Raw genomic sequence first — 14,235 nt, 5'->3', positions numbered from 1 at the left:
TCTTTATGGTCTCAGATATCTCAGTGGACTTTGAAGTTGTTCGTTCTAATGGCTGTAATGTTCATGAGATGTCCAAAAGAGCAGATTAAGGCCTACCTTTGGTGTTTTCTGTAATTCTTTGGGGTTAGGCAGGAATTTAACAAGGGATCTGGTGTCCAGAATAACTTAAGGAAAGTTAGAAGATGTCTCCTTTGACTTGCAGAGACAGTGCAGAGACAAGGGTCTTTTTTACTCATTTTCTTTTTCTTTTTCTTTTTCTTTATCTGTTTCTTTTTCTTTTTCGTTTTCTTTTTTTCTTTTTCTTTTTCTTTTTCTTTTTCTTTTTCTTTTTCTTTTTCTTTTTCTTTTTCTTTTTCTTTTTCTTTTTCTTTTTCTTTTTCTTTTTCTTTTTCTTTTTTCTTTTTCTTTTTCTTTTTCTTTTTCTTTTTCTTTTTCTTTTTCTTTTTCTTTTTCTTTTTCTTTTCTTTTTCTTTTTCTTTTTCTTTTTCTTTTTCTTTTTCTTTTTCTTTTTCTTTTTCTTTTTTTTTCTTTTTCTTTTTTTCTTTTTCTTTTTCTTTTTCTTTTTCTTTTCTTTTTCTTTTTCTTTTTCTTTTTCTTTTCTTTTCTTTTTCTTTTCTTTTTTCTTTTTCTTTTCTTTTTCTTTTTCTTTTTCTTTTTCTTTTTCTTTTTCTTTTTTCTTTTTCTTTTTCTTTTTCTTTTTCTTTTTCTTTTTCTTTTTCTTTTTCTTTTTCTTTTCTTTTTCTTTTTCTTTTTCTTTTCTTTTCTTTTTCTTTTTCTTTTTCTTTTTCTTTTTCTTTTTCTTTTTTCTTTTTCTTTTCTTTTTCTTTTTCTTTTTCTTTTTCTTTTCTTTTCTTTTTCTTTTTCTTTTTCTTTTTCTTTTTCTTTTTCTTTTTCTCTTTTTCTTTTTCTTTTTCTTTTTCTTTTTCTTTTCTTTTTTCTTTCTCTTTCTTTTTCTCTTTCTTTTTCTTTCTTTTTCTCTTTCTTTTTCTCTTTCTTTCTTTCTCTCTTTCTCTCTCTTTCTCTCTTTCTCTCTCTTTCCACTCTTTCCTCTCTTTCCTTCCTTTCTTTCCTTTCTTGCTTTCCTTTCTTTCTTTCCTTTCTTTCTTTTCTTTCTTCTTTCCTTTCTTTCTTTCCTTTCTTTCCTTTCCTTTCTTTCCTTTCTTTCTTTCCTTTCTTTCTTTCCTTTCTTTCCTTTCTTTCTTTCCTTTCTTTCCTTTCCTTTCCTTTCCTTTCTTTCTTTTTTCTTTCTTTCTTTCTTTCTTTCTTTCTTTCTTTCTTTCTTTCTTTCTTTCTTTCTTTCTTTCTTTCTTTCTTTCTTTCTTTCTTTCTTTCTTTCTTTCTTTCTTTCTTTCTTTCTTTCTTTCTTTCTTTCTTACTTTCTTTCTTTCTTTCTCTCTTTCTTTCTTTCTTTCTCTTCTTTCTTTCTTTCTCTCTCTCTTTCTTTCTTTCTCTCTCTCTTTCTCTCTTTCTTTCTCTCTCCACTACACAGACATTTGGAAGTGCATTTCTCAAACCTTGTGGATGGCTAAACACTGGTCAAAGTGCTTTTACACACAATGGTCAGAAAGTAGCTCAGATAATTTTTGGAGTTTTGAGGAGTAGAGCAGACTTCTTAAAACAGACCAATGTCTGCCACACTCCCCATTTTCCCCTTTTCTGAGGATCTGAAACAAATCTGGTAGCTCATATGTCACTTAATAGTAACTGTTCACAAATGCAATTTTTTTTTTTTTTAATTGATGACCACCACAGATCAATGATATATAGTAAATCTCCAAGTTAAAAGGACTGGCAAGATTCCCAGCTAGCATAAATCAGGGGAGCTCCACTGACAACCTCGCTGACTTCAGTCAGTTGAGGACCTGGCCCACTTATTGGGAAAGCGTCGTGGCATTGCTTGGAGCCCAGTCTGGGATCAGCATAACTTTCATGTCTGACTTAATATTATCTGACTCCACAGAGTGAGCAGCTAGAAGAAGTCACCTTTCAGAACATGCTCCTTTCCATGCACTCCCTGTCCCTCTCTAAAGAATTCACTGTTGTGGTGCTTACTGTTCTCTCTCTCTCCTACTGCTCCATCTCTCTCCTACTGTTCCATCTCTCTCCTACTGTTCTGTCTCTATGTACATCCCTCTTTTATTTTGCCTTTTTATTCTGCTTCTCCCTTTCCCCTCCCAACATTCAAACAGATACAAAGCAAACAAGCAACTTAGATGTTGATGCAAATCTCTGCTAATCCAGCAGCTCAAACCCAGAGGTGGCAGAGTTAATTCTGCTCCTGAAAGGTGCACTGAATGGCATAGATATTATTCAGGTTTCTGAAAACTTGGACTTTACACCCTTATACCTTCTCTCATGTCAGAATTTGAACTTCACCCTGTGAAATGAGAATATTAGCCATGCCCTTCCCTGTTTGTTGTTTTTTTGTTTTTTTTTTTTATAAGAAACACTAAAGTATGGGTTCCTTCCAAGTGTGGCCACATCTCATCCGTGTACACCAAACTCAGTTAAACAATGGCATTCTTAGTGAGGATGTGGCTTCAGTGATTTTGTTTTAATTGTTTCTTTTCCAGAAACATTGTCTCCCATGGGCTAGATTTCTGCAGCTCAGAATTAGTGGCTTTCCTGCAGCCTGCTAGAGCCACTCAAAAAATAAATTAAAAAAAAAAATAAAAAAAAAGTAGCTCTGTCAGGCTGGGGGAAATCTTGAAGCTCACCAGAACAAGCAATTCACTGCAGCTGTAATCATCATTTTATATTATACAACTTGCAAATGTCCATTCCCTCCTCTTGCGGTGTCTCATTTTATCTCCATGTGCAAAGCTGTCACACACCCCACCAGCTCCAATAGAGAGTTTAATGTGCAGATATCAGGGAGGTGTAATGTAAACCATACCACCAAACATATTATGAATATATTGCTCTTCTTAAAAATGCTTGTTGGTTTTTCATACTACACTATTGACTAACTGTCTGCCTTTGATGTATGGTTTACCAGCCTGATGTAGACTTATGGTTAGAGCTTAACTTGTTAGTTCTGCTTTTGCAGCCAATTCAGAATAACTACAGATGCCCCAAGATATTAAAATTGACTGCTCAAATGGACTCAGTGTGGGAGTTTCATTGGTTTTAAATTGATAACAGCTGAAAGAGTGAATGATTAAAGCTGTATATGGGCATAGTATGCAGCTCCTTTTGTACAAGCTCTTGTGAACAGAATCCACTGGATGGGAATTGCCTTTGTTCTAATAAAAGATATTTCTGAACAATTGTTAGTTTAAATTTTTAAATGATGAAACAAGAGCACTTCAGGAGCCTATAGAGGAAATAATTCCTGAGAAACTGGAATAACTCTGAGAAGATAAAGTGGATTTCTATTCAGAGGGGAGCATTTAAAGTTAAGTAGCATTCCATAAGGTGGTAATTGTGTCTATTTCCCAGGCATTTGAGTTAAATAAGCTGGATAGGAAACATAAACTGTCATAACAGGAGGTTAGGGGTGTTGTGTATTTCTTTCTTCTTTCTTTTCTTTCTTTTTTTTTTTTCTAGTCATAAAAAATGAAGTTTTGAAGGGCCTTATCACAAATAAATCAAACAAAGGTTTCTTTTTGCTTCTTTTATCCCTTTGGGAGCAGTTTTTATTTTTTTGAAAACAAATGTCCTGAATAGTTTCCCCTTAAACTAGTTTATAAATATCTATGCACACCTATAAAAGAATAAGAACATAATATTTTAATCTTAGTCACACATAAATCTAGTTTACAAAAGTTAGTAATTTGCCATTTTTGTATTTCCTTGTCTTCAAAACACTGCACAAACAAGTCTTAACTTGAATTTTCCTCCACTATCCTTGTGACCTCTCAGAGGGTAAATATGGCAGTGTAACTGCTGCCATTCCCATGTTTATGTACAGAAACAGATCCAGCAAGGAAAAAAAAAAAAATCAATTGACTAGATTGAGTTTGAGTTTGTGGTTCAGGAGCATCCAGAATTCAGAGTATTTTGATGACTCATGAGATCATGACCTTACAAATGCTCATGAATTTCTAGAAGAGGGGAAAGAAAACCCATCTGAAGCAGCTGTGACTCGTTGTTTTGGGCATCTCTTTTGATGCCCAGCAACACTCAATACTGGTTTGCTACCCCTTCCATGCAAGACAAGCCTGTTTTCTAAAGAGGTGTTTTAGAGCTTGACTGCAGGATACAGAACATGGCATTGGAATGTATATAAAATGAGGTTAAATGTTTTGCTGAAGATACAGAAGATGCACCCAGAAAAGAAGCAGTGGTCTGGTTGAGAATGGCATTCCAGTTTCCAGCCTTTTCAAAGTTTCTTCACAGGAAAACCAAATATTTAACATTTATACTAGGGATTGGAAAAGTAACTGCAAAATAATCCTAGAAGTTGGTCATAAAAATGATTATAATAGAGAAGAGAAACTGCTGAACACCCACGAATTAATTCTGTTTCAGTACTGCCTGCATTATAATGTACACACAGTGCAGTTCTTTGCCTGTTCTACTTCTGAAATTGTTTACACGTGTCTTTGGCCACTAAAAAAGATACCTTTTTTTTTTTTTTTTTTTTTTTTTTACCATAATGTACAGTGGGGACCATTCCATATTATGCAAAGAATTTGACAGGTCTTTGCTGAAATTTTAACGAACAATTAAGATGTCAAAAGAGGAAGTGCTAGTACATTTTAATCATAAATCTCTGTATATATAATTACCACTGAAGGCAGCTATAAATGTTTTATGAAGAAAATGTAACCAGACTGTGCTTTGTCAGAAACATAACCCCAAAACATGTAACAGACTGTTCGCTAATGCTTAACGCCACACATGCACGCAACCTTCCTCGGTGCAGCTCTGTGAACCCAGTCCTCCAGCCCTTCTGCAGCCCAAACTCCAACTCACTTCAATTCAGGCTTTGATGTACTCCACCAGAATGCAGATCACATGCCTTGGGAAGTGCTGGAGTGTGGCAGAGTCCAAAGCATGCTTGCACCCCCACCTTGTTTCCAGGCTTGTTCCCTGCGCTGGGGTGTCTTGGAAGGAAAAAGGCAGTAGGGTTGTTCTTGAAATCTGTGGTTAAGTAAGAAATGGTAGTGAATAACGATAGGAAAGTGAAGTTCCTTACAAAGCAGAAAATGAACAAGTGGAGGTTTTGCCTCAAGGATAACGGTGGAAGGTGGTAGGACTGACTGTGACTCCGTTCTGTCCTGGTCAGGCCTTGTCTGGAATCCTGAGTCCAGTTCTGGGCTTCCCAGCTCAAGAGAGACAGTTGGAGAGAGTCCAACAGAGGCTATGAGGATGATTAAGGGAATAGAGCATCTCTCTTATGAGGAAAGGCTGAGAGACCTAGGGCTGTTTAGTCTGGAGACGAGAAGGCTAAGAGGGGATCTGATCAATTTTTACAAACACATTAAGGGGTAGGTATTGAGAAGATGGAGCCAGTCTCTTTTGACTGGTGGCCAAGGTGATAGGATACAAACTGAAATACAGGAAGGTCTGCTTCAACATGAGGGAAAACTACTTTACTTTGAGGGTGATGGAGCACCAGAATGAGCTGCCCAGATAGGAGACTCAAAACCAACCTGGGTGCACTCCTGTGTGACCTCTCTTAAGTGAACCTGTGTTGGCAGGAGGGTTGGACTAGATGGTCTCCAGAGGTCCATTCCAACCCTCACCATTCTGTGATTCTGTGAAATGTCCAGTGTCTTGTGAGCTGTAGAGGAAAGCAGAAGCTCTTTCTCTTCAAGTGAGCAGAGCTCCTTGGATTTGTTGTGCAGAGCCCAAGCTTATGCTAGAAGCCTTCAGCTATCTGCACAAAAATTTCCAGAGGCTCTAAGCCCATTTCCAAAATGTAGTACCCTGTTGAAATGCTATATGGAGACTGTCTCTTCAGATAAATTATGATAGCACATTCCCATTGTTTGAGCATTTAACTGGCTCCTATTGAGTAGTTTCTCTCCTCTGTTTGATTCATTTTGATTCTAGCTGACAACGTCCCCATTACTAATTGTTCTTTTCATAATTTCTCAAACTTATAGAGTGGAAATGAGGTGGAGGAGGCTAATTAGTAGTCTGAAGAGTTATAGAAATATGTTTTAAGATCAATATCCAAAGTTAATCAAAAGTTTAAAATCATAGAAACCAAAAGGCAGCATTAGCTAGTGAAATGATTATTCATCAAGGAAGGAACACAAATAAGTTAAACTTGGTGTAAGATTAAATATTCCTTAAAAGACATCCAGTACCCTCTATTTTTTATACAGGTAATTTGATGATAAAAATCCCACCCCTCTTGTCAAGGTGAGATGAAACTCTGTTAAGTCCTAATGATACAAACTAATGAAGACCTTCCACCCCTACAGCACTCTATGGCAAGAGTAAAACTGTATGCATGGAAGAGGCAGACTACCCAACAGTATGAGTTTCGTGGTTGGACCACAATTTATATCATGTACGATTTTGGATTCAACACAACATGGAGATATATCTCTAGAATGGCCTCCACTTTTTTATGACAGGTTCAAGCAAACTCCAGAGACCTTCAAGCCTTAGAAAGGTCAAGGTCAAGGTGAAAATGGCCATCAAGGTTTGAACCCAGGAGTAATTATCCAAGTGCTATGAGCAGCAGATATTGAGCAATTTGGTTCTGTGGTGGCAGAACCTAACGACCACTAGCACTTAAGAAAAAGGATTTGTTTCCAACTTTGTCTGTCTTCAATATCTGAAGTTTTAATTAATATATGAGCTCAGAAGACAGAAAAATTTCAATGCTAATAATATAACTTAATGTATTTTTCTCTTTTTCTTTTTTTTTTTCTCCAAACATAGATCAAATTTTTGGCTCCCATTTGCACTTGGTTTGTGAGCATGAAAAATCTACAGTCCCCCAGTTTGTGCAACTGTGTATAAAAGCTGTTGAAAGAAGAGGTGAGTACCTTAATATTTATTTTTTTTCTCTATTAGTAATCAAAACTTTAGCCTTCTAGCTCTGCTTGAATTGCCAGGGTAGACAGGGAGTTGAGTTTGTAATGCAGTTATGAACTGAACTGTGTCTCAGTCTGTATCTTTGTTTCCTTTATATGATAAGACACTAATAGAACCTCTTCAGGATGATTATTCCTTATGCTTTGTTTGACAAGTTGTTGTTTTAGACTTTCTCTGGGCAAGCAAATGCTAAGCATCAATAAAATGTCAGTAACTTCCATTCTGAAGTCTCTGGTGAGTGCAGAGCCAACACTTTTTCCAAAGTTCTGAATTGTATTAAACCAAAATAAATGTTCTAGCATGGCCATATTTTTATTTGCTTTTTAATGCTTGCAGGTGTCTAATTTTTACAGTTATTTTTAAAAAGCCAGAATTTTGCAAAGAATAATGGAATGAGCGTTCATCCTCATTAAAAGTTTTGATTAAGAAGGAGTTTCATAGTGTAAAAAATATGTATTTAACACAGTTGCCTGCCTGCCTTTCTGCAGAGTGTATCTTCTCTCACTGAAGGTCATTTTCTTTGGAAGGTACATGCGGTAGATGCAGAATCTTAAAATGTATTGTATAAAAATGTGAGGCTTCATCACCATCTGTTACAAGTTTACAACTTGTTCCAGGGATCTGGGGAAACATATATCTTGCAAAAGATAGAAAATTTATTTTCAGAGGAAGGCTGGGTGAACCCATTGTCGCTGCCATGTACTGGAGGCTCACAACAAGAGAACCAATGAAAAATAAAAAGATACTTGGGCCGTTAACCACAAAGGGAAAGGCTGTTTTAATTTCATCATTGTTACCTGGTTTTATAGGGAAAGGTGCAATAAAACTACCCTGGAGTTTCAAACTCTGGGAAATTCATGCTTTAATTATACAGCAAAGAGAGCACTGGGATATTATTACTCCCAGTATGATTGGCTGGAATTCAGAGAGAGACCAAGAAACTGTAGATCGTTCAGTAGGGGGAGATAGTAGCATTGGATTTTGGAGCAAGGCTGGAGGCTGGATAAAGAAAGAGACAAAGAAAGGAGAGAAAAGTGTGAAGCGACTATTAATAGAGGAGGAATTGTGAGGAGAAATTCAGAACATGAAAAGGAAGGGCAGAGATTAGATTATAGAAATGCCACTCCATGCAGAACATGTCTAATTGACTGTTAGGTTACAATCACAGCACAGGTTCTCCAGAAGATGCATGAGATATTTTATCCATGCTTTGTGGTATCTGACCAGTCCTCCAGCAGAAGTCAGGCCGGAGGTCTCTGCACTGCTGAGCTGTAATGGGAAAATCCAAGAAACCTAATTAGGTGTTTATTGTCCGTGTGATTATCAGAGAAATGCTCGTGGAAGAAAATGAAAATATCATTGTTTCCTCCAAGGAGTTCATCCTTGGGAGGGTTACATTAATATTCTTCAGTTTCCTTCAGACTTGCTGTGACTTGAAGAATCTCCCCCTTTTAGTTAGTCTAATGTGTAAATAAAAGCTAATCATGTGGCATGAGATAAAAATTTCATTTTATGGCTGTATTTATGAGTTTATATTTGATATACATTTTTTTTTCTATTATCATTTTCTTGGATTAGGATGCTTGCATTTACTCACCATCTATTTACTCAGAGTGTTGTTTTTACTAAGTTCTGGCATAAACTATCTCAGGACAGCAGTAATTTATGTGAAGCTAAGTCCAATGTTTATGCAAGCTTCTGATGACATTTTATACCGGGGTTGGTATTAGGAAGCAGTATGTGGAGGTGCCAAGTCTCCCGGCATGACTGAGACTCAACAGATCTGAAGCCCTCCTCTTAATGGCCAGATATGCCTCCAGCCAAGATACTCAACTGCAGAGTCATGGGAAATACTTATGTACCAATTATGGGAAAGGCACATCTAATGAAAACTGTATGTTTACTTTCCTAGTCTTAGTGAGATGGCCTAGATACTCTGTACAGCTGGCATGTTGGCTGTTGGAGAAAAGCTTTTTTTGCCCTTTTTTTTTTTTTTTTGCTTTTCCTATTTAGAAGATAGATCATCTACATACTGTAACTGTACCAGCGATGTTACTCGTGTGCTTTGTTTAAGAGAAAAGGGAGGAAAAAAAATGATCAAAACCTTAGGAGACCAACCTTAAATGTCACTTACAAAACATTCCCACTTTGCTGAACGGTTGTCTTCTTAGTTACCAGCTCCTGGGCTTAATTACTATCTACCTATGGATTTTCAGATTTGCTTTCCTGGTTTTTTAAAAGCATTATCACTGTGCACAGAAAGTCTAGCAGCCATCTAAATAAAGCATATTAATTAGTAGATTTTCCTGTGTAGATGAGGCTATGTACAATAGCCAACTGTAGTAATATTCTCCCAAAGATTAAAAATGTAGAGGGTGTCATTAACTGTTGGCACAGTTTCCTGTTTAGCTACACTGTTTTAAAATGAATATCTACATTGAAATCAAAGGAATTATTCTGCAATTATTTTGCTTCAATTTTGAACAGATTTTTGGTCATTTCTCCTCTAGGCTATTGTTTGCTTATTCACCATTTCAGGACAGAGGTGCTTTATAAGGTTTGGCCTGAAAATCTTCACACCATAATGGATATTTATCTATCTGACAAGGATTCACTTGTTCAAGAGTGAATTCTTTTTTTTTTTTTTTCTTTCCAGCTTCTTTTGTTATTTGTAGCTATTGAAATAGGGCTGGGAATCAGAAGGTCTTTCTATAACCATCTTGAAGAGCTGGGAGCGGAGTTTAACAGAGAGAGTCAATGAAAATGTGCCTGTTCTTGTAAACTTGCAAGGCAATTGTCACATTTAATTTTCATTTTTAAGCAAGCTTAATTTTTTCCTTCATTCTTCCTGTAGTAATTATTCATTCATAATTTTTGATGGTCTTCTTGCCTTAGACTTTAGCTCTACAGACTTGTAGAGCTCAATCTCATAGAATTGTTAGGGTTGGAAGGGACCTCAAGGATCATCTAGTTCCAACACCCCCTCCATGGGCAGGGACACCTCAGGTTATAGGCAAAAAACCATTGCACCCTTGGTGTCTAATCCAATATCTTGAGCAGAAAAAAAATCCTCCCATGGATATGATGTGACCTGGTGAGGATAGTTCTGAACCATGCAATGATCAGAAGCACAGTGACTACTCAAAGCTTTCTTAGCTTTCTGCTTTCTCACGGGCTTGCAGGGAAAGCTTTTCACGAATCACTGCTTTTTCTCTAGAGTCTTTCACATTGTCATCAACGCCCAATTTAGATGTAGCTCAGGCTTTTCTGGGGCTATTTCTTGACTTGCCTTTTTCAATCTGTGTTCCACGTTTTTTGTTCTCTCCAGAAAGTGTCTGATAGGTAGCCCCAGCCCAGAGCTGAGCGGTGCAGCATGGAAAGCCCGGGACAATCCTCCCAGTGTACTATAACTCACATGCAGCACACTCCTGCCAAGGGTGGGGCCCATTGCAAGGTTTTTTGGTGTTTCTAGGCCAGATATTATTTCCAGTCATTTCTTGAGTTGCCTATTTATTTTGTTATACACAACCCTTTAAAAGTCCTGGCTGAGGGTTTTTTTTTTTCATTTATTTTTTTCTTCAAATATGTGAAAGGCATGAGCAGAATGCACAAAAAATTACAACAAATATCAGCCTGCATTGTACCTAACCAAAATGTCATCCAATACTTCTCAAAGTGCTGCTTTATCCTGTGAGAAGTGTCTGATACTAAACTCTTTTCCAGGGATGATAATTTGTCTGTGTGTCTAATGATAAAGTAAATGAACACCCCCGAGGAGTCAGGATCCTAAACCTACTGAGGGTATCCAGTGTGGTTTAGGTTTTGTAAAGAAATACAACACTAATGCTCTAGGGAAGATAATTTAACTTCCATCTCTCATTTGAAGCGTCCTTCATCCTCTCCCTACCTACCCAAATCCAAGTTAGTGTTCTCAAAATCAGCCTAAATGACTTGGAAACTGCCACTGCAGGCAGCCAAGCTGGTGATTACAGGTACCATTGCCATCCTGAACTGGACATGGCAGACATTGTTTTCTGTTGCTTTTCTTGGAGCACAGGATGCTCTGACAGGAATGATACACAAAATTACATATTTGATTCCATGCCTAAAAGCCACCCTGGGATCCATAACCTTCCTTAAAGATTTAAGAAAGACCTTTAGTCCACTTCTGAGAAGGTTCTTAGCTTAGAAAACTTTATCTTTCAACTTTACTTCTTAGCAGCTGTTATGTTTTTTTGCTGTCGTTTGTTTGACAGGATCCAGTTATAGGTTCCGATGTCTGTTTAAAGAAACAGGGAGGTTGTTGGCTTTAAAATTCCCTTACTGCTTGTGTGTTCAACATTTTCCCAGGCTTTTCTACATAGTTTGCCAAGGAAAGGGACTGACCTTTTGTAGCAAACACTTTTTCATTTCTAAATGCTCACTTTGATTTTTGTCCCATTTTATGCTCATTCCAAACTGTTTACAACCCACTAAAAATGACTGTGAATTATATGTTTGTGTAATGGATTCCTTTTGTGGTCAGAGTGGAATGTTTACTTTGAACAATTAGTTATCTTTGGGCAGATTATAGTGACCTGGAGGAAAAAAAAAAAAAAAAAAGAATGGCTAAAATTATTATAGTACCTTAACTATTTCCTTTTGTTATCTCCTCTGTTTGCCCAATGTATTATTTACTGGGTTTCATTGCTCTGAGCCCCAGTGAACAAATCATGTTAAATAAGTACAGTGACCCCCAAAAAAATCCCTGAGCAGAAGGCTTTTGGACTGAGAGGGGTGGTTGATCTGCAGTGAGACTTCAACAGTGACCACCAGGCACTTAGAGATGGGTGTGCAATTCAGAAGACATGATTCTGGGAGAAGTTTTAAGCATGAGGATTTCCCAAAGGTGTCCAAAGTTTGACACCCCAAAGCACCTACAATCAAGAATCGGTCTGGCTTTAATGTCCATAGCTGGGTTTTGATTGTGCATATGCACAGACACAAAGTCAATAGCACAGAATATGCAGTGTTTAAGGGAGAAAGTGTCTTTATGGGCAAAGATAAACTACCTTATGGGATGTAGTAAAGAAATGCAGTCATCTCGATGGAGAGAAATGAAGATAAAAATGGTATTTTAAACTACCTCACCTCCTGAATGCCATGCTGCCCTGTGACAGAAGGTTATGTCCCTTTCATCAGTTTTATCTCTTAATCTTAAAGCTAAAGTGCAGCTAAAAGCATTTTAAAACCTATTTATTAAAAGAAAAAAATAAAAAGAAAGTGATATTTCATTACCTTCTAAATCATATCACGCTTAAAAGGTAGTCAGTATTCTGGTAGAAAGTTTACATAGAGGAGAGGTCACTTATCTCAAGGAGTTCAGCAAAGAGGAAATGAGTTTTTAAAAAGTACGAATTCTTGTGAATATATTTCTGTAGCTAGGGAGAAAAAAAAAACAACCCAAACAAACCCAAACAACTGAGTTTTTAAAACAATTTAATGGTATCTCATTTTCTAATGGAAGAAAACACTGCAGAAGAATGGAAAGAAAAATCCCAAACACCTCTTAAAGTTTCTGACTCCCATACTGGAGTCACTGTCTTGCTGTAGTTAGTAGATTATTGGAGCATAGTGAGGCTGCAGAAGGCAAGGCTTGTGCAGCCAAGGTATGTACTAATAGCCACTATATATAACCCCTAGCAGCTTATATCCCTATATGTATTGTAATGCTCTGTGTTATTAGACCTGCCTTCAGCAACTTGCTCCTCAAGGGTGTATTTAGCTTAAGCATTATTTTTTATTATTATTATTATCATTATTTTATGTATTTGCTTCTCAAAACCAATTCATTCCCATTCCTGAGGACCTGGGGAAGGCAGAAAGTACAGGGTAGTTTTGCCAGAGTATGCTCACCACCATCTTTGAGCTTCCACTAGAGCATTCCTGGGCTACTTCCCAGCACGATTAAACCGAACCCATCAACTGGTGGCATAAAGGATTTGTTCTGGCATGGTTTCCTTGAGAAGAAGGGAACCCTCAGGAGACTGACCTATCCTCTGCTGGTTTATATTCCTGTCTGTGTGCAGGATTATTCTCCAACAGCACTTGGACCCTGCACAACCACTGAAATGTATTTTATTTGTGTTTTTTCTCTGTTGTATCTTTTTGCATAGTTCTCTACCCTCAGAGCCAAGGAATTGTTCACGAATAGCAGTTTGTTTCCTACAAGCTCATTCACTGATTTTCAGTACTTATTTTCCTCTGGAAATGTATTTTCCCAACTTTTTTTTTTTTCTCCTTTCCCATCTCCCAGACCTACACATGCTTCCTTGCTCGCTCTGATATAATTTCACATACTGTTTCCAGTGGCTTTAGAATTCAGTACCCTGAAAGTACAGAGATCATATTGCCCCACCAAATGATCTGAGCTCCCAGTTCTGCTAATTTTGTACTGTTCATTCTTTCCCACTTTGGGCTAATCTATTATGCTTGGATCCAGGCACGCACTAAAAGCTAATACTTCCATGAAGAATGTGCAATTTGTACTGTTTAGCTTGTGATGAGATTCCTGAAGTCTTTTATGATTCTATCTTGTTCCAAGGAGGCTTCTGCTCCCAACTTTTGTATGTGCTGAATTATTATTATTAAAAAAAAAAATAAAAGAGAGAAACAAAACAAATTGATAGGGGAAAAAAAAAAACTACACACATGCACCAAAAAATATCCAGCAGTCCAGATAAAGCCTTTTACCAAACAATTCTAGAAGGTTGAAGAAAACTGTTTGAGAGAGCATTGAACTATGTTTACTTTAAAGTGGCCCAGAAGCATAAACTTAAACATACAGATGAATGCAGCATCAAACAACAAAGTTCTGAGAGAAGCCCTTGCAAGTTTGTGATTTAAAATGTTTTGGGCTTCTTTCTTTCTTTTTTTTTTTTTTCTTTTTGAAAAAAATTCTTCTTTTGAGTAGAAATTAAGAGTGGCTGAATTTAGTTGCAAACATATTGGCACGTTTTCCACAACCATTTCTGTCTTCAGGCTCAGGCAATCCTGCTCTAGCCACCTTTCTTAGAGGAAGAGCCAGTTAATAGCCTTGTGCAAGGTCCAAGTCAGAATTGGCTCTGAAGGGTATTCACTCTGGGGCCTCTGTGTCTGCTAGAAAGCCACATTCTGAGTTAGAAAAAAATATCAAGAAGTGTCAACAGGAAACATCACGGAAGGGCACAGAAGACAAATTAGAGAAAAGGAGAC

The 14,235-nt window shown here is 37.1% G+C and overlaps 1 protein-coding gene across 1 annotated transcript in view; it reads left to right on the top strand.

Moving 5' to 3' along the window:
* ARHGAP15 (Rho GTPase activating protein 15) overlaps positions 1-14,235 on the top strand; it is a 362,484-nt gene that overhangs the window by 207,384 nt on the left and 140,865 nt on the right. Inside the window, exon 9 of the mRNA XM_054381341.1 lies at positions 6,847-6,945. Coding sequence (XP_054237316.1) covers positions 6,847-6,945 — 99 coding nt within the window. The remainder of the gene's footprint in view (positions 1-6,846; positions 6,946-14,235) is intronic.

Source organism: Indicator indicator, chromosome 5, assembly GCF_027791375.1.
Source record: "Indicator indicator isolate 239-I01 chromosome 5, UM_Iind_1.1, whole genome shotgun sequence".
Classification (NCBI taxonomy): domain Eukaryota; kingdom Metazoa; phylum Chordata; class Aves; order Piciformes; family Indicatoridae; genus Indicator; species Indicator indicator.
This window is presented reverse-complemented; position numbering and strand designations above follow the sequence as displayed.